The sequence below is a fragment of the Salminus brasiliensis genome, chromosome 7 (genome assembly GCF_030463535.1).
Source record: "Salminus brasiliensis chromosome 7, fSalBra1.hap2, whole genome shotgun sequence".
Taxonomy (NCBI): Eukaryota; Metazoa; Chordata; class Actinopteri; order Characiformes; family Bryconidae; genus Salminus; species Salminus brasiliensis.
Genome location: NC_132884.1, coordinates 24,671,608 through 24,693,544, shown reverse-complemented (window position 1 = coordinate 24,693,544; position 21,937 = coordinate 24,671,608). Strand labels below are relative to the sequence as shown.

Sequence of the window (21,937 nt, the reverse complement as noted above, 5' to 3'; positions counted from 1 at the left end):
TCTCCTATTCTAAAATAAGAAAGCACGCTCGTAATGCCTTAAGGGCCCAAACATATGAAATATGAACCTGATCAGAGGATTAGGTTCATATTATTATATTAGCTTTTAACATGTGTGTATGTGTGTATTTGTGTGTGTGCGTGTGTGTGTGTGTGAGTGTGTATATATATATATATATATATATATATATATATATATATATATATATAAAAAGAGGGGTAATTTAGGGCAATTTGGGCATTTAAAGTTATGTAAGAGGTAGTCACCATGGTTATATGATATGTTTTACTCCCTTTTATGAAACTTACGTGCTTGACCAAAAGATGTTCTCTCGTAGCTTGAAGCCGAGAACAGCATCTCTGCTCTCATATCAGTTTCATACCCAGGGTTGTTTTCAACTCTCTATGATGGAGTAAGAAGCTACTTTGCGTGTTGAACTGTAATCACAGGCCAGTGTAACAGTGCTGGAATGTCTGAGGGTATATTTAAATGTCAGCAGTAGTCTCTCCCTCCTTATGCACCCTTCCATGTCCCTGTGGGGGAGTTTGGATGGGCTTCTCTGAGACACCTACCTTATGTGCCAGGGTTGTCACCTGCCAGTTGCCCTCTTCCTTCGGCCACTCTGATACTGGAGTGTCTAGAAGCATTTTTGTACCATCTAGAAAAATCTGTGTTATCTGTGTCTTCTTGGGACTGAATTGGAAGACTTAGTAAAGGGTTTTCCATTGACTTTAATTAATTCAACGTACCTGAGGAAATCTGGACCCTTTTATTTTATTTACAAGTTATAAAGTTGTAAAGACAACTTTGTAACTTTTGTTAATTCCAAAAGCAGAGTAAAACCACCATCTTTTTAAAAGATCACAGTGGAATCAAGCAACCTGCTGCTGTAGTCCTCCTGCAAAGCTTGAGGCAAATCAACAGCACAAAAAACCCACTTTACCACTACATTCCTCCCACCTCTTGTCTCATTAGTACATTATGCAAATAATGTGAATCATTAATTCAGTATCATGAATTGAATCAGTACTACACTAGTTAGGGTTGGGCAATAAGGTGATATATTATCACCTGTGTGATGCGTGAAAATATTGTGGATATTGTAAGTACTTTTAAAACTTCCTCCGCGTTTCTTTGCAAAGAGCATATTTAGTCCTGTGTAATAAGATGTAGTGAAGAGAAACCTGAATTTTTTTTTTTTTAATCAGGAGAGGATGTTGAGTACCAAATCTGCACAAATTAAGTGTTTGCAAGGACAAAAAACACAATATATTAATTTACCTGCATATTTAATAAATTTCATATGCATAAATGTGTGAGGTGTAGTAGTTTCAGTGTGTTTGTGGTTTCTCAAAAACATGTCTCAAAAAATTGTTTTAGTAATGATGAGACAAACTCCCATATCATTCTCTGCCTCATGTTATATTTTTTTCACATACATATGAATGTCTTTCTTTGTATGTGTGAACATGGAAAAATGTGGAACCTAAAGGTCTTTCCCCAACCCCACTATGGCCCACACAAATGCAGTAGGTGAGAACAAGGAATAGAGAGTGGAGAGAGCAAACGAGAGAGAGGACAGTATTGATCAGGGCCAGTTCATTTTCTGCTGTCCCTGGTGAGCCGGTCTGTAGGAAATAGCTAGTTTGTCTCCTGTCACAGTGACTTCATGGTTCTACAGTTGAGAACAGGGGCCACACTTAAATATCCACCTCAGTCAGTACACAGCCTATACACACACATCTTTTTAGACTTTTTTTTTTATATTAAAGCCCTTATTATACTTGAGCATTAACTTCCTACTTTAATATAATGTAATATATAAGCTGTATTCTGTAGTTTGAGTGCAGCTCAATGAGAACCGTTCTGTGTGCTTTGCTGTTAAACTGAAGGAGGTGATATTTTACTACCCTGACATTCTTGGAGAGAATTCTTGGTGTATGCTTTACAGGATTCATTTCACAAGACAAATGTGCATAGTAGAGCCCCTCACACAAGAGCTAACATATCTTTATGCCGATAAAACTGACCACAAGACACATGCTTTAAAGGTGCCACAGAATGCATTTGTTGAACATTTTAAGTTTTTTGGGGGGTAAAATGGTAAGTTTGTGACTTTAAATGGGGTGAACAATGTTCATACTTTGTTACTTGCCTTTTTACAGCCCTGATATTTTGCTTGTTATTTTGTCGGCGGGCTCATGAAAAACAATTGTGAGCTCCAATTGTGTGTCCAATCAACACAGTGTATGGTTAGTAAGCTAAAGCGGTTGTAGCCAGTTTAGCTTTTAGCCTTGCCTTCTCTTACTTTCCCAGGTTTGTCTTTCCTAAGTCCCAAGGCAGCAACTGATGGAGAGAAGAGATGGTAAATATAGGAGTTAGTAAAAGGCTAGCATTAGCTTTTGGCCTAATGTAGATCCTCATTTGCCTTTCCTGCTTATTTTTTTGTCATGTGCCAAGTTTGAGCTCCCATTCTGCAGACACTAGCACAAGAAAAGCCATGGTCACAAGGCCTGGTTTGTGAAGCAACCCTTCTTCCTCTAATTAGCACACTCTATTGGTCATGTACTGCTCTCCAGTATCAACAATGCCATATTCTCCTGAAGTTTCAGGAGTTTTATCATTTTGCTAGCTTTGACTAGGGCTTTTGATAGTGGGTTTATGTAAGCAAAAGCTAATGTTTGTATATATATATATATTATATTATGTAAAGCAGAGCCATGTTTGTGCAGGCACCCTGTATTTTTAAACCATGTTTTGGTGGCTTGACATAGAGCCTCCCTTCACAGACCGCCCTGCCTTTTCAGCCATTGTAGTTGTATTGTCGTGCAGTGAGATGCAGTTTGTTTAAAAAGTCACTGTAAGTAAATGTAGCATGTTACTGCCAATGTCTATGTGCTCTATGCTCATGCATGATGTTGTTGTACTCTGTGGTATTGATTTGTGTTGTGTGTTAAGTACAGGGGTTGTGGTGGCTTGTTAATGGGTAAACAGCCTTAGGTGCTCTGTCCAGTAGTAAGTCAAAATACTATTATAATAAAGAAATACTGATGTACTTTTTTTAATTAGGAGTTTTGTTTAGACCGGGTCCAGAGGAAATTTGGTGCTCTTAGAATTTACACCTTTAGATGTATATAAATCAGTTAATTCTAGGCAGTTTATATATTGCATATATAGATTGCATATGCATATATATGCATATATCTGATGTCTAATAAAATTTTGCAAACGTCCAGCGCCATCCAACTACAGCAGTACTGTCCTGTTTGATCCAGTCAAACCAGCGAAGCACACACTAACACACCAAATATCTGCAGAGAAACAGATGGACAACAGTCTGTGATTATAGAACTACAAAGTGCTCCTATATGTGGAGCTGATGTAATGGTCTAAGTTTATTCCAAACTAGGGGTGGGCATAATATTCTGATGTGACTGTGTATATTGCAACCCCAAAATATGTAAATTGTGACGAGCATAACTTGAGACATGGGATTTTCTTGTGACACAGATATTGTACATGTCACTTTATGCAATAGGACATATGACTGCGCTATAGTGTGGTGTGGGGGTTAGTAAACGCCCCCTTGGACTATTTTAGGGCTGGATATTCTCCCCACCCACAAGGGCGCTTGTCCTGTCCCAGATCTTCTTTCATGGCATTCTCCACTTAACGAGTTTGTGGATATTAATGACCAACCTGAGGTGACACCTCTCAGGTTACCCCTGTGACAGAGTTGCTGTCACTGACATGGCTTGGTCTGGACGCCCGTACGTTCAGTTCACTCTTTATTCTCTCTTAGATTTGTCCATAACAGCTTAGAGAAAGAGTTGCATATTCTGATTAGGGTAGTTGGATTCATTTCTTAATCAAAATCTTCAGTAAATTTAATGCATTATTGTATTTGGGGCAGTGGTGGCTTAGTTGTTTAAACAGTGGGTTATTGATGACATGGTTGTGGGTTCGATACCCAGGTTCGCCAAGCTGTGCAAGGGCCTTAACCCTCTCTGCTCCCTGGGCACTGCAACGGAGACTGCACATCGCTCCGGGCACAGATTATCACAGTCCACTGTGTGTGTTTGCTCACTAGTGTGTATGTGTGTTCACTATACGGACAGGTTAGAGATGGAAGTCAAATTATATCTCTGTCCAACAATTGTGTTTGTTATTGGCTTCTCTCTTTCTCACAGATCTCTTACATATATCAATCACAGATACAGTTCTTTTACATTTGTCATGCATTTCCTCTCTGTTTACTTTACCATAGTACCACCATTGCACTATGTTGTGACGTGCTTTGGCTAGCTAACAAAGGATTACAGTAAGCAACATGCCATTGTTGCTACACTGGTGAGGAATTCAAGTGATGCCACGCGCTCTCTGTGGCCAAGAGTTCACGAGAGCACAGCCTAGACAGAGCGGCGTGGTGCCGCAGCTTTGATGTAAGCAATATATTCCGTCAGGATCTTGGCTGGATCATGTAGTGAGAGTAAGCACTTGACATTCTTGGGAGGAGTGTTTGCCCCATTGCCCTCTAAGGTTAGTGGTGCTGTTGAAAGAACCAAGGCTTTATTACAGCCACCAAGAGGGCAAATAAAATTATACAGATGTGAATTCAGTGATTTCTTCACACAGCTCAGTAATCTAAACACACTTTAGAGGAAAAAAACTTTACTTTTGTGGAATAAAAGCAGTCCTCAGGGATAATCTTGAAAAATATATGCCTGATTGCTGTAATATTGGTCTTGCTGCTAGTAGAAAATGAGTAGATGACCAAAATCATGTTCTTCTTGAATCTGTTAAACCCCATTTTATTGTTATTGGAGAGCACCTTTCCAGTGTCCACTAAATATGTAGGAAGTCACTACAATATGTAGCCGAGCCTGAGATTAGGCTTAAGTTGTTGTTGCTGAAGGTCATGAGCCCATCAGATCTTCCTGCCCTTGCAGTTAGCACAGTGACATTGAGGGCAGCTGTTCCAGTGGTGAGGTGCCCGCTCCTGTGCCCACTTGGAACAGATGCCTGTTCTCCTCAGTGCCAGCTCTGCCCAGAGGGACCAATTAGAGCTTACAGCAGCTGCTGGCACCAGGTCCGGTCGGATTGGGGAAAGAGGCGCGAGGAGTTGGTACAGGATGGAAGGAGAGGGGGACAAATCTGTGTGTTCTCTGTCTTCAGAACACCTGCCTGACTTCAAAGGCTCGGCTGTGTAGACTGGTCTTAACACTCGCTGCCGGCAAAATTAGCACATGGACTAAGAACATGCGGCTCTTACCACACCTGACCCCTCCCCTGTAAACTCCGGTTCAAATGAAGCTCTCCTGTGCATGCCTCCTCCAGTTTCCTACACCCCAGGCCTGATATTTGGAGGTAAAGGGCATGGCTGTTGCATTGTTTGACTTTTGAGCGCAAAGTTAGTTTACACTCCCCATCTCACATGACTGTGGTGGAAGTGAGAAGGTCTGTGGAGTGATAGTTAAACTCCAGTTCTAAACTCAGTTCTAAAATGTGAGAGGGACAGACACATTTAGACCCTAGCAGTGGGTGGATGTGATAATTGCATAAACTGCACAGTAAAAAGTTGTTGATTGATTGTCAGTTCATCATGTCTTTTTAACAATACATTTTTACTTTGAGTATATATGATTATCTTGTACTTATTTTTAAAAATTGGCTTTAATGTTTTAAAAACAGTTGGTGTAAACAACTTCGCCTTAAAAAATTATGCTTCAAAAGTTCCTTGAGTGATTCCAAAGATGAACCACTTTTGTTTCCATTTAAAAAACAAACAAAAACATGGACCTCACCAATATCTTTTGTATGTTTTCTTTTTTTTGTAAGAAAAAGTTAGGATTGTTCTCAGCTCTGCTATTAAAACACTGGATCTCATTGTCCTACATTAAACAAATCCTGAAAAAGAAATGAATCTTTAGACATTTCTTCTTAAGAACTTTTGGTGAATGAGGCCCTATGTATACAGTGCCTCTAAAGTTTTCACACCTTGGATATGTTCCCCTTTTATTGTTTTTGTAAAGGGATTCATGGTCAATACATCTTTTTAAACAAAAATCTCTTTAATGTCAAAGTGAAAACAGACCTAATTCAACAGAGGTTTGGGAAATTGGTGCTAATTCACAGTTAGTGAAATGGAGATCACCTGTGTGTAGTGAACATGTCTCAAGTGATTGTACTATACTTTTTAAATTCCTAAGAACAAATAAAATAAAATAAAAAATACACAGGCACTGTATAATAGAGATGTGTTAGTTTGAATAAACTTATAAAGCTCTGGGCATATGGGGAAAAATATTGTATCATGATATTTAAAAACATTTACACGATACACAATATTTATCACAATACTCATGATCGCAGGCGATTATTTTGATACAGAATTTTTATAGCAAATGTGCAGTTGACCAATGTTCTTTTAAGCATTCATGAAATCCTCGATATGAAAAGCATGTTGTGTATCATAATTATTTATTTTTTTATTTTTTTTTAAATCTCCACCGAACATTTCCTGTATCTGCAGATAAGATAAGATAACACTGCCGAGAAACTTTGGACCATTCCTCCCTGTAAATGTGTTTCCGTTCCTCAATGTTTTTGGGTTGACTTTTTTTTTGTAAGGTGCGATGGGAAGGGAACAAAACCAGATCCTTTGGGTGGCATGTTTTGGATTACACTAAACCTTCATATGTCACTCTTTGCCACATGCCCATGCCACAGTAACACAACAATATAGTTGCATAAACTGACAATAAAAAATCGGGCCTTAATAAAAATTTGACTAGAGCCACAGCCCTGTGATATTCCTGTGTGGTTGCTTCCATCATTCAGGATGATGTTGATTTTGGTGGGTAGTCTCTGCTAGTTAAGTCAAGTGTCATCAGTCAGCTTAACCATCAGTGTCTTCCTAGATACTGTTATACTTGAATTCTTAACATATTTAGCTAGAGTGTTTGTTCCATTTACTGGAATAGGTCATCATGGTTTGTACTTTATGATAACTTATACTAATATACTGTTTGCAGAGAAAAGGTCTTTTTTTTTATTTTGGCTTGTCTATTTACTTCCAGTATCCCACCATATGTATTGTATTTGTATGCCCAACCACTGCTCTACTAGCTAGGCATTATTTAGTACCCCAAAATGCACAATACTTTAGAAAGATGTATTGATTAGGCTACATTAGTATTACAAACTTAAATTAGATCACACTATATCTGTTAAATAATGTCAAATTCAAAGTCAGATCTTCCCATAGTCTACAAACTCTTGTCCAGGCCTTTGTGTTGCGTATCATAAATTATTCTCTGCAGTATGCATGCTTACAGTCAGTGTGTGCATGTCTGCAGTTCATGTATTGCCTTCTGAGGACAAGGTAAGGCTGAAGGTTAAAGGAACTGCTTTACTTCTCATCTCTTATTCATGTTCAGAAAGCCATCACTTGAAGGTAAACACAGTGGTGAATAAAGGAGGCAGTGCAATTTCTGATTCCACTTCCTGCACTTCCGCTGCTGTCTCTAACTGCCTCTGACAGACACCAAGTCTACTGATAGGGGAAGTCGTTCCTATGGACCATGTATGGCATTTTTGAGACAGAGGTGGACAAAGTACACAACCACTGCACTTAAAAGTGGAAGTATAAAAGTGAAAAATCCCCTTTGTAAAATTGTACTTGAGTTGTAGTAGTAGATCTCCTCTATTTATGTTCAGTATACTAAATAGTTCAATATAGCTAAGAAGAAGGACAGAGGGCCTTGCTTTTAAATGCTGTTCTATGTACTATTGTTTGTTAGTATTATTATTTAAAGTTTTTGGCTGCACACATTCTTTAAAGAGGCATTAATCGTTCCTCTATGTTATAAGAACAAATGAGAATGATGCTGATAAACTACAATTTCAATATTTCAACAAAACTCAGCAGAACTTCTTTTATTCCTATATGTCACAGCTTTGACTGGAAAATCTGTATTTAGTGGCAGGGTTAGGTGAAAAGGTGCAGGACGAAAGTATGAAAGTGTATCATGTACATTAGTGAAGTATATGTACTTCATTGCTGTCCACCACTGGTCTGAGAGGTGTCTTGAGTGATATGAACTCTACAGTGAGCATCTGATTAAAGTATCATTGGGTAATCTCCGGATATATATTAGCAAGTGCTGCACAGGCAATGTCATTCTAGAGGCCTAGATAGTTTGCATTTGTCCATACATTTTTGGCATGTCACATGTTCAGAACAGACAACCTATGCTGTCTAAGGCTTAAAAGGCAGATGTGATGCTCTTTGTGTTTATTTACAAAACAACCCAAGATTTTTTTTTCTTCTTTCTTAACTGCAGACAGCAACATTTCTAACATTATAACAATAAAAAGACATTAATAGCATATTATTGGCAGTAATTTCAAAATTTGCTTGCAATCAACATTGCATTATATATATATATGCAATATAGCCACATCATTTAAGCCCGCCAACAGAAAATAAAGTCAGGATAAAATAATTATTCTTTTTTTTTTGTGTTCAAATGAATATTATGACACGTTTAGGATGGTTTCTTTGCGGGCCCAGTTTGGTTGTGTGATCAGATCCTACATTTTTCTTATATGTAAAATCAGTCCTAATTTATTTTTACACAATCATTTTCCAGCCTCTCTCTATCCATAGAAATTGTTACTAAACCTTTAGTACTGATCGACAGTTAGATGCAGTAGGCGCAGATATAGAATTGAGCTGCAGCAGCCTAGTTTCTGTTAACTAAGCTGCAGAGATTTAAACCTCTTTCTCCCACAAAACAGAGTAAGGAAAACCAGAAACAATCAGAAGTGGAAGGTTTAATGTAACCCATACCCAGTTTACAAAAACATGGCTGGTTTGACTCTGATCCTGAATCTCCTGGATAAGATCACATTTACATTTACATCACTAATTAATAGCTCTGCTAAATTGGAGGACTGTATTATTCTCTCCTTGACTATTCGTCAGGGCTTCTGAGAAATATTGCTTAGTAAAGTAGGATAATGTTGTGGACCGGCCCATAGGGACATGTTTGAGATTGCTCCTAGGGGCCCCAACTGTGGAAAGTGAAGCAGGCCAGTATGTGTTGCTTCGGTGTTTGTTTCCATGACTATTGCACCATAGTGATGACTGACAAGTCCAAGCTTGGGTTGTTTGACATCACAGATCCTGCCGTCGATCCAGCAGTGGACAAGTGGCTCGCTTCTGGGGCCCTTGTAGCACTCTTCCATCTCTCATCCCTCCTTCATTAGCCCTCTCCTCTGTCCGTCAGCGCTCTTGCTATCTGTCCATCAGCATCAGCAGGCCCTCGGCGCGCAGGGCATGTCTCCCGTGGCTGTTTTGAGGAACCTCTCAAGGTCATGTTGCTTTTTAGAGTGCCAGACTAGCTTTCCAGTTCTTCTTCACTGTATCGCATGACTTTATTCTCATCACAAAATATAGCTTATTTATGCATTATATGTCTAAATGTTTGTGCACACCCCTACTGTGAATGCATATAGCTACTTTAAGTTGCACCCATTGCTGACACAGATGTGCTAATGTACACAGACACAGTTAGACTAACCCCTTTATAGAAGCACTGCCAATAGAATAGGACTCTCTGGAGCAGATAAACATGAACCTACTGGCACCTTGCCTATTGCCAGATGTGGGCTATAGGGATATAAAGCCCCGAGCACTGAGCTGTGGATCTGTGACCTCTCCAGCACTTTTGGGATGAGTATTGAGGTTGTTTTTTTTTTGTTGTTGTTTTTTTTCTCTTTGTATCTCCTTACACTTCTCAAACATGGACACCAACTCTCTGAACATGAAAACAAAAGTTCTCAATGTTCACAAGGCAGATGAAGGCCATAAGAGGATACCTAAGCGTTGGAAAGACATAAGAAATGGCAGTTCTGGTCAAGATAGGTCTTTCACACAGCTCAACATGGGGTGGTGGATCTATCATGCTTTGGGTTATGTTGCCTCTAGTGGCATTGGCAGTATTATTTTGTAATATATATATATATGTAATATTTTTGAATTAATATCTTTTTTTGTTTAATCTAATAAAATACTTTGTTTAAATTTATAAAAAACTACTTTTAACTATGCATTTGGATTTGATGAAAACCTAAACCTAATTTAACTTTTGTTTAATTTATCACAGAGCCTAAAATGTGTTGAGAAAAGGGTTCTTCAGGAATATGATGGCTATACCATGGCAACAATAACATTCTCTTTTTTGATTGCGCAATTACAATTTTGTCTCTTCACTAGTTTGAGAATGACATGTATAACTTGTTGCAAAGCAATGGAATTAGTGCCTTTGTTGTATTTGTTAAATGAATGAAACCTTAACTCTACCTAACTGCCTAACTGGTGCTTCCTGACTGAGAATCTCTGCTCTGGTTACGGCACACCATGGCATGCTGATGCGATTGCTGTGCAACGCCATTTGGTGTTGAGAATGCCGGTCAAACAGCTGCCCTATAACATGGGCCTCGGGAGCCATATTTAGAATATGAATCAAATTGTGCAACACAGTTGGCATTCAGTTTGCAAAAAAAACAAAGCAAAGCTGTCAGTGCTGAAGCCAACACAAGCTGTCTGAATACTTGCTCCATAATGTCTGGGTGCACTATTAAGAAAGTCTATCTCTGGAGCTTTTCCATACTCTAAGCACATTTGCGTCGTTGTTTTGCTTGTGAGGTTCCGCCCTGCATTGGTAATGTTATTTTGACCAATGCCTGGCGTTGCTGCTTTAGCTGAGGGAATGCTTAATCGCAATGCTGCTGCCCCAGTGGGAATCAGAAGATGAGTCCCAGGGGGATTGTAGCAGGAGTAGGGGGTCTCTCGCTGTCAATAATAAGATTAATGATGTGACAGAGATGCCAGAGTAAAGAATGGGAGTGCAGTTAGCTGGAATTAGTTGTCAAATTTGGAGAGGGGATCAGAGTAGGCGAGATAACATGGCTTGATAATCCCTAAGCGGATACTTCTTCTGCTGGGTGCCACTGCTACCCTGTCATAGCTGATGATGGAAGCAAGGGAACATTTCCGTAAGGAGTGAAATGGCAGTAAGTGTTTAAATGTTGACTGGGCAAAGGGAGGAGAAAGTTGGCAGTGCCACCTATTTAATACCTTAGGGGTGGGCGACATCGCAAAGTGTATTTTTAAGGATATTCGAAGACGTCTTCATGAGATGTGCTAAGAAGTTGCAGTTCCAAAAGAAGGAAAATCCAATTCAATTCAATTAAAATTCAAAATCAATTTAAATTGAAATTTGAGATGGCACAAAGCCACTTTTTCCGTAACAGTACTGTGTCTTGCCCTATACTGACCTGAAAACCCATCAGCCAAAACTGACACCAGTTATTACATCAGTGCCATTTCTAACTCCAATGATAAACTTGAGAACAGAAAAATCATAATTATTAAAGAATAATTACTTTGCTTGGATGGTCCATTGCAGATGCCTCGTAGATGCTCATCTGACATTTAAGTCACATTCGACTAAATATCTATTAAATGCAACTGAACTCTAAGGTGAATGTAAAAGGTTGTCCATTGAATGTAACCCTACAGAAAAACCTATACATAACACGTTGCTTAACCTTACCCTTAAATTAACCTAAAAACCTAACTTTAACCTAAACCTCAAATCTAAATGGGTTCAGTTGCATTTAATATGCATTCCATGAGTGTTAGTTTAATATCAGTTAAGCATCTCCAAAACATCTATAATGGACCATCCAAGTGTTACCGACATTTCTTCAGTTGTATTAGTTTAGTCTTTAATTTAATCTCTCAATATTGTTAAAATGAAGATCAAATGTCCTTAAAAAAGTTTCATAATTTTGCTTTCAGACATTTCAGACAAACTTGTATCTCCAATTAAATAACTTTAAATTATTACAAAAATTATTGTAAAGCTCTTTTATAACAATAATTGTATACCACTACAGTTGGTCTTTTCATCATATAATTTTTGAACCAGCATAAATGGCTGCTTGTGTTTATAAATGTCATATTATGGTAGAAAAGCACAAATGTCAAAACGGAGATACAAGATTTTGATTGGACAGTGACAGTATGTCACTATGCATTGTTCTTGATAAAAGTAAGTTATTGAAGGCCTTTGATTTAAGCACCTTTAAACAGCTGCTGCAGTTTGTAGGAAAGAATACATATCGTTTGACTCTCTTCCACTTGCAAAATAAACTGTGGTACAACTATAACTTCCTCCTGTAGCAGCACCACAGGGACATTACTACCGCCAGCAAAGACCAGGCAGAAAAATAACATGGGAACCTGTCAGAAAAAATGAGCGTGTGTGTGTGACTGAGAGGGATAGATAAAGGTGGGAGCGTGCGACGCTGGCTGGAGCTGGAGTGAGTTGAGTAAATAATCGGCGGTGTGTTTCGGCGCGGGCGCAGGGCTGGGGTGTCAGCAGGCGATGGATGAGTCCCCAGGCCTGATTGTAAAGCCCAGCAGGTTGTGTTGGTTGAGTGAGTCTGCACCGAGTGGGGTCTCAATCTTCCCCTTAATAGGCCACTGACAGATCCCTGCCACACACACACTCGCACACACTTACAAGCACACACATAAATAAAAAGGGTCCTGACAGGGACCACTGCCTTGGTTTTGGCACATACCGCTCAACACAGGCCACACACACACACACACACACACACTCGCCCTCATGCACACACATACACAGCCACAGTTGAAGCGGTATGAGTTCTGCAGCTGTGTCGTTAAACAGTACGTAAGGTGGAACAGTGTAGTGAAGAACTCGGTAAGGGGTTGAGTGTGTAAGGCACGGGCTCTTTGACAAGCCAAATTTGTCATCCGCCGGGACGCCCAAATAGCTCTGACTGCAATACAGATGAGTGCTGGGTGAAAAAGTGACTTCAAGCCAGCCAAGTAATCGTGCAAGCTCCCACATACACGTCCCATACCAGCGTGTGGATGCATGCCTTCCTCACACGTGTGCACACACACACACAAACACTTTGCTCCCTCAAAGTCCAGTCATACACAGCCCAGCTCAAACTATAAATCACACACACTCTATAGCACACATGAACACCCATAAGGTTGCCCTCACACAGCGCATACACACACTGTTGAGATTTGATCACTGGTAAATGTTTGTGGAAGATGAATTTCTTTTACTGATACCAAAGTGTGTTGTAGTGACAAATTGAGAGGGGCACACAGTGTGGAAAGTGAGAAAAAGGAGGTACTAGGAGTGTGTTAGAAACACAGTGTTATGGCATATTTGGTATATTTTCTGTTATTAGATTTTAACTGTAGAAGATCCTTTATGGCACTTGGAGGCAAACAGAAGTTTGGGAGTTAGGAAGTGAGTGGAAAAAATGCAATTAAACGCTTCATTACTGTTGTATCTATACTGTACATTCAACTGATACCTTTCCAATTTCCAACCAGAGAAAGTTACCAAATAAACACTTACGAACACGCTATTAGGAAGACTATACTAATAATAGATATGGCCTCCATGCCTCTCGAAACAAGATATTTAAAGCAGTTCTTTGAGAGATCTTCCTGTGCTACCACAACTCAAAAGTGTTCTGTTGGATTCAGTTCCAGGAACTGGGAAGGCCTGTAAAGAACTCTGATCTCATTGTCCTTTTAATGAAACCATGGTGCATTATTATGCTGGAAGTCACTTTTAGAAGATGGGTAAATGTGGCCATGAACTGGATTCACATGGTCAGCAGCAATACTCCAAATAGGCCTTGGGTTGCAAGCAAAGATTAATTGATATTAACGAGCCGACAGTATGCCAAGAAAACATTCCCCACACCATTAAACCACCTCCACCAGCCTGGACTGTTGGACCAACAGCCTGACACAAGTCAGGTTGGGTCTATGGATTCCTGTAGTTGGCACCAAATCACCCTATCATCTGTGTGCCTAAGCAGAAATTGAGCCTGTTTACACCTGACATTAACAGGAAAGTAAAATAGGGTCTCATCTGGTCATACGGTCAGAGTAGATCTAGATACCTTTCGGATACAAAATGCATGTTAATGCCAGGTGTAATTTAGGTGATCGAATCACATTAAAATTTCACAGCCTGGTGTAAACATCCCCAGGACGCATTGTGAAAGGATTGATAATCAAATCACTCAAACCACATTTAGAGGTGGTCACAGATGGATCCGTCAGGATACAACGTGAAATGCTGTGTACCAGAAGTAAAACAGAAGTGATGTACACGTTGATATGCTTTTCACATGGGAAAGTACAATCAAATCTCATCTGGTCACACTGGGGACTCATTCTAGCGACAAGTGTGAATAGAATTCGGTCAAAGTGGATCTAGCTACTATCCGGATATAAAACGCATGGTTATGCCAGGTGTAAACAGGCTCTTTTTCCAGTACTAAATCATCCAGTTTTGGTGAGCCTGTGCCCACTGCAGCCTCAGCTTTCTGTTCTTGGCTGACAGAATTGAAACCTGACATGGTCTTCTGCTATTGTAGCACATCTGCCTCAAGATACCATTCTTTGATGTTTTTCTGCTCACTGCAGTTGTACAGAGTGGTTACCTGATGTTGATGACGCTGCTCACTTTGTGATTTAACTTTATCACACACTTTTGAGTAAATGCTAGACATTGTTGTGCTGAGAATTTCAGGAGAGCAGCAGTTCTAGAAAGACTCCAACCAGCCTGACAGGCACCAATGCTCATTCTACACTTCAGGCCTGTATCTGCATGACTTAATTCATTGCACTGCTATGACACGATCGGCTGATTAGATAATTGCATCAATGTGTCGGTATACACTTCAATGTCAGTCAAACCATCTCCTCTTCCTTGAAACGTGCCATTCCTAAGACTGGCAGGAACTGTGGTTGCTCTGAGATGACCGGGGAAAAAGTGAAATTACAGCAGTGCATGCTCAGGTTTGTTAATGTTAAAGGGTCTGTTTCATGGAAAACCAATATTCCTCACTTGTATGTATGTAATCACTGTTCAGCCATTCACTTCAGTGTGCATATATGGGAGATAAACTCTTTTTGGAGTCTTTGTTTTTGCTTTGTCGCAAAAGACTGCGCATGTGAGGTAGACGGACTGCTTGCATGAGAACAATTGATGTTATCCATGACTATAATGAGCAAAGGCAAACTGTGTCTTCACTGACTTAAAAAGCTGATGTTATTTAGATCAGGTCATTAATTGCACTGGCAGGACCACACTGACAGTAGCTCATCTTCTCGCCATCGACCAAGTCATTCCAGTTGCTTTTGAGTGTAACCAGTTGTCAGCAGTTTGACCAGACATTGAGCTTGTATGCCGTTATGTTAGTTGATATATCGGCCCAGGCCCTGTTTATCGACTGTCTTATATATCGGTACGTCGATATTAATAATCAATCAGACTCTAGTTCTGTCCCCATGTGTCATTTTCTGTTCTTTTATTTCTCTTTTCTAGTGTTTCTTCACTTTTCGGTGTCCTGCTTACTGTCTTCACTCATTAGAAAGATAAAGTGTTGTCAGGAATAGGAAACTGTGGAGATTGATGTGAGTGTGTGGGAGAGAGGGAGAGGGAAAAAAGTTGCTTCGTTTGTCCAAAACATTTCATTCTGTTCTGTAATGGAGCAGAATGATTGTTGCTTGGCTGTCCCAAAGCCATTTTTTAAACTCCATGATGATAGGCCTTGCTTCTAAACTGAGTATTATCTAATTATGGAATTGTAAGACCTTTGGGGAGGGAAAAAGTGAAATATAACAAAAAAGCTTCTTTCCTCTGTTGTTGAATAACCTTTTCAGGATTTCTTAAGTTGTGTAAGTAATTCCATTCTCCCGCTGACTTGTCTAACATGCTAAATGATATTTAGTGGGAATAAATCTTTGGGGTTTTTAGCGTTGGCGTGAAAAGGCAGCGAGCGAAAAGCCGCCATGCAGAGTCCATCTTTTACTCAGCCTGCATGCACGCATGTCACCTCCGCCCAGCCACTCATAAAGCAGCATGATGGATAAATGAAGAAATAAAGAAATAAATAAAAGCCACACTTATTCTCTCCCTCTGCTCTCTCCCTCCGTCTCTCCTCTGATGGATCTGTGAAATGATATAACGAATGAGACCTGAAGAGAAAGGAGAGGGAGAGAAAGAGGGCGGGGGGTGCACGCGAGAGAGAGGGAGAGAGAGAGAGAGAGACAGAGGATATGATTTATTAGGCTGATAAAAATTCAGCCTTTGTTATTCCTTCATTTTTACATGTGCAGCTTATTAAGGCGCGCACCTGCCAGTGAAAGGGAGTTTGTCAGTGGGGATGAGCGAGTCGGCAGTCTGTGTCTGTGAGTGTGCAGAGCTACTGAATTTAACAGCTTTAGGAGCACTGACTGACTCGCATTGATGCCCATTACTTTAAAGCGGTTGGAAAAGTATCATACTGATGTTCTGTTGTTCTGTGGGGGTCAAGGGGCATTTGGATAGTGTTTAAAGGCAGACTCTGATAGTGCATGTTGTGCCAGAAACAAATGTGGTTCTGAATGATCAACAAATAAATAAATACAAAAATATGCATACCAAAAAAGTTAGCACCAGTGCTGGATCAGAAATGTCCAGATCAAACTGGAGTGCCTGTAAGGGTGAGGTTTTAATAGTCTACAGTAACCAGGACCAGTACATAAGGTGGTTAAGCAACAATGATCGGTGATGTTCTATAACAAATCCTCATGTGATATCCTTTTTTTTCCTCCATAGGCTATTCTTCTCTTTCTGGACGTAGTCCAGCGCCACAGAGGGTCATCAAAACCCGCTACAAGATTGACACACGCAGAGCACACCTCCAGCACCACAACCCTGCCCTCTCCTACAGAGTCAAGAGGATCCAATCAGCCAGGTAGACACACACACACACACACACACACACACACACACACACACTCAAAACACACTCAGACCAGAACCCACGTATTATGAATTTTTAATCACTGTACACAAATAATTCTAATTATCAGTGATTTTGCTATATGGTCTGAAATTAAACAGACTCTGTTCATTTTAGGTAAGTAGTGTTTTATTGACTGATGTGACTGAGGGGACACATATGATCCCTAAAACTGAATTAACAAGCAGAAACTCGTCGTGGAGGATCCATATCCTGCCATTTTTGGTATTTAATTCCCTTAACCATGTCTGATATACATATATATATATATATAGACTGATATATGTAAATGCAATTTGTTGTGATTGGCTGCCCTGTAATGTGCCTCATTAAAAAATGAGGTGGGGGCCTGAAACACTCCTAATTTTAGCGTGCATGGGTAGGGCTAAACTGCTGTATAAGCAAATATATGCAGATTTGACCTCACAGAAGCAATTAATTCAATAACAGCCTGTATTTGCATCTATGTTTCCATATATGGACGACAGTATATGGACTGGGGAGTGATTTTGTACATACATGTTGAAACATTTTACTTACTTCATTATCTATGACATGCTATATTCATTGCTTCAAAGTTTTTCAATGTACCTGCATATAAAGCTGCTATAAAAAAAGGTTAGACAGATAATGCTTATTTCACCAGCCTATCAACATACGGTATTAATTATCCTCGTGCCCATGAAATGAATGTTTATTTTGCATGTAAAATTGTATCAGGACTGCCGTCTGCAGACGTTTTCATGCATATTTTTTTTTTTTCCTCTTTCATCACATTAATAGCACCTCTGCTCTAGTCTTTGAGCAGAGTTTGGTTCTGCCATAAAACAAGTTTGTGTGTGTTGGTGCCTCCCAGCCCACACACAATCATAGTCCACCACAACCAATTATAGGACTGATTAAAGCCTCTCTGTTGATACACTGCATTTCTAACAGTCCCTCAGAAGCACCATAATAAAACACTAACTAACCGGCTGGCCTTAATAACACTACGAGATATAAGCACCTCATCACCAATAACATTGTGACAGGGGGAAGGTGCTGCTCATCATGGTAATCTATTACTCAGACCATAAACATGTTGCTATAATATAGTCCATGCCCACATGGGAACACGTGAGAAGCTTCTTTTAAATGATCGCTTTTAATGGCCAGTGTCCGCCAGTGATGGGTTTATAACACCATTAATGTAGTCCATGAAGGGATTTAGGTAATTGAGGGGTGCAGGGGTGGACATGCAAGGAAAGGGAGTTTGGGGTTAAAAGGAGGCTTTCTCCCTCTCTCTCTTTCACTGTCTTTTCTCTACTCTACTCTAATCTCTACTCTCTTTCATATTCAGACTAATTAATTTTTTTAAAAATAATGATTATTTGGAGTGGTACCATACCAATCACATGTCATATTTACAAAATACCAATCTTTAAAGATCGAGTAAGAACCATTCACTGATGTTTTTAGGGAAGTAAAGAATTGTTCTTCTGCATTGTGAAAATGAAATGTCAAGTTAAAAGTGATAGGACAGATCACTTCCTCGCGTTTGTTTCTTTAAAGGAGCATTATGTAGCAATTATATCCTCCAATAATATCTCTAGGCTACTACAATATGTAACTTAGTGGTGAACTCCACGAGCCTTCTCATGAGAACTGCATAACCCTAAATAACCCTGTTCATATTTGTGTAAAATCCTGTAACATTAATGTACCATGACAAATGATGTGGTACTTTCACTTCAGTTTGTCAACAAATGCACGTTTTCCATGAGGTTTGAGCTTTCCATGAGGTGAAGCTCAAAGCGCAATTTTAAAAAAAGTAGAAAGACTTTTTAAAAATGTAAAATGGTATTTTTTCTACTGCAACTTTACATACGAGCTCAGAAACATAGTACTCTTTGTTTTTAGGAATACAGCATAGTTGTGAACTGGACAGAGATTTGGTGGCACCCAAAAAAAGAATTAATTACTGGGATTATTTAAGACATAATTAAAGATAGTAGAAAGGGAGATTTTCTACTGGAAGAGTGTAAAGGTTAGAGGGGTGACTTGTGAATGATTGCGGTTTATACAAGCTGTGTTCTGATTGGTGAGTATAGAAAATCGCATTTGCTTAATGGCATAAATGAATCAGTCATCCACATGGGTGTAAATATTTTACACCCAGTGTTATCTACAGAGAAAAGATTATCTTCCATAGTAAATCCCCACACACCTCTTAGACTCACTCATGTAGAAGAGCGAGCCTGTGTGCCATGCGCTAGGTGTTAAGAGCACTGCCACACTAATCATTTTCTCTTTTATACACTTCTGCTCTCATCTCTATCCATTCTTTCATTAGCCTCTCTCTGTAAGGGCTCCGTTAGACGACTTGGTGGATCTGTCAGTACCTGACTGACTATACTGTAGGCCATGGATGCAGATTTCAGGTCCTGGAGTTTCAATAGGACCACCACAGAGCAGATATTATTTGGATTGTTCGCCGCACTACAGTGACACTGCCATGGTGGTGGCGTGTTTGTGTGTTGCACAGTGGATCAGACACCTCAGCATCACTGCTGGACTGAGAATAGTCCAAGAACCAGAAATGTCCAGCCAACAGTGTCCTGTGGGCAGCATCCTGTGTCTACTGAGGAAGGATTAGAGGATGACCAACACAAACTGTGCAGAAACTGATGATTCTGTCTCTGATCTTATATCTACAAGTTGGACCAACTAGGTAGGAATGTCTAATAGAGTGGACTGAGAGTGGACACATTGTCTGGCAGCCCTGTTGTGTCTGAACCACTCATACCAGGGCAACACTTCACCACCATGTCAGTGTCATACAGAGCCACCACTCAAATAAATAAATGGTGGTCCTGTGGTAAGATAAATATTGTAAACACATTAAGGCAGATGATTAAGATAGATCACAGCTGGGTCCCAGAGCTGGGCTTATAAATTAAGGTACTTAATGAATGAAATGCAGATATTTTGGTATAGTAGACCAGCGGCACCTAACATTCTGCTCTTTCAGAAGTACATCATCAAATATTGTTTTGAAATATCCGTCAAATCCTAACAGCTGCCCCCTTTAAAAGCACTCTATATAAATATGATCACAATCATCATTTATTACTACCTTTCGGGTTCAAATCAAACACATTTGTAGAATGAACAGGGCTGCATGTGTATGTGGACGCTGACTTGCACAGTGCTTCATTTGTTTAATTCAGATTTTCAGAGACAGTGTGCTTGTCTCTGGACTGAGCATTGAGCTCTGGTGACTTATCACTATTCATTTAGCTCCCTGCAATAAATATTGATTCATCAAGGGGTTTTCAATTTGAACCACTGTGACGCTGCATGAAATATTACAAGAGAGAGAGAGAGAAATGAGAAGGAGAAAAGAAGCGGGAGCCTCCCTGCTTGAAGGAAGAACTTTTTTTTAGCGTTTCGCTAAACTTGCTATAGATGAGCTACACTTGTGATGATAAAGCACTGTGTATTTTTTCTTTTTTTTGTATATCTCAGAATTCTGTACATTCTGTACCGGTAGATGGTAGTAATTGACTCCGACAGGCGGTTTACCACCCAGTTCTTACCACCCACAGCCATTCCTGACCCGTCCCCTATTACCACAGACATTTAGACACAGGGACTAAGTGCGGTGACCCAGTGTGTGTTGGGTAGAGTGGGAGTGTGCAGTCAGCAGAGCGCGCTGGCCTGTGCTGGGTGATTGAGTGTTTGGGGCGACTGGGTGGGGGAGAAATGGCCCTCGTAAATCGCCAGCCACCACCAGAAAATAGATATAATCTCAACATTAACTACATTAATAGTAGCAGGAGTTGAATTAAGAAAGCCATAAAGCATAGACGCTAAGGCATAAATTACACAAGCATGCACGCACAGACGCATTCAGAGCCCCTCCCCTCCTTCTCTCGCTCTGTCTGTCTCTCTCTCATTCTATGTCTGTGTCTCTCTCTCATTCTATGTCTGTGTCTCTCTCTCTCTCTCTTCCTCACCCTCTTTATTTCTGTGGTGCTCATGTCTGTTTCTTTACTGTTCAATCTTTCCATCCTGGGCTTTTTCTGGCTTTGCATCGGTAGGTTTGTAATAGAGCTGCACAGTATATGGAGAATGCTAGTAATGTGGTAATATCCCTCCCTGTTTGACAGTGATGGGCCTTGTCACATATTTAAAGTGCATTGTTGAATCAATAAAGTAACACCGTTACAACAGAATATTTGACTGCAACACCCACAGAAACCCTCTCTGTGTAATTGGGATTGGTCAAGATGCTCAGCACCCAGGAAAAGCAAGGCTCATTTGTTTTTGTTGCTGCCCTCGGAGTAAGAATAAAAAAAAAAAAAATAGATAGTCCGGCTTGGAGATCTGATTGACTGAGCCATGTGTAGGGTTGGACTGTTTAAAGGTAATGCCGTACCGCTGTACATAATGAGTATAACTGTATCTCCAAATGAGAATGGCATTTCAAAATGTCTGATGTCAAATTTGTCTTCCGTAGGGGTGTGCGTTATGTATTAAACCTTTGAAAATGACAATAAACGTTTGAAAATGACAATAAATAACATGAAATCTAAATATAGTGTAATAGATAGTACTTTTATATTAAAAACTATTTAATGTAAACAAGTTACAAGTTTGTAATGTCAAACACTTGCACTGTTGTTTTTGTATTATTTTTACTTAAATGATTCAGTTTTAAGTAAATAAAAACAAATAAAAAAACAAGTTAGAGCAATGCAAGACTTTTTGAAGGATGAAAAGTGTCGTCTAATTATCGTTATCAGCAGAATCCTGAGAAAATATTGAGATATTACTTCAATATCACACACCCCTAGTGTTCAGTGTCTATCAAATACACGGCCAAAATAGCTCATTCATTCATGTGCATTTAAGAGTGCCATCACACTCTAAAAACAGGCCCATTTGTAGTTTTAGTTTAGCAACATGCTTAATTTATGCAAATAATAAAGCAAGCAAACCTGGATGAACCAGTCTGCAA

At 39.7% G+C, this 21,937-nt stretch overlaps 1 protein-coding gene across 2 annotated transcripts in view; it reads left to right on the top strand.

Annotated features, from left to right (window-relative positions):
* zc3h3 (zinc finger CCCH-type containing 3) overlaps positions 1-21,937 on the top strand; it is a 69,937-nt gene that overhangs the window by 18,401 nt on the left and 29,599 nt on the right. For both annotated transcript variants that reach the window (XM_072684295.1, XM_072684297.1), the window contains exon 4: positions 16,749-16,887. In XM_072684295.1, coding sequence (XP_072540396.1) covers positions 16,749-16,887 — 139 coding nt within the window. The remainder of the gene's footprint in view (positions 1-16,748; positions 16,888-21,937) is intronic.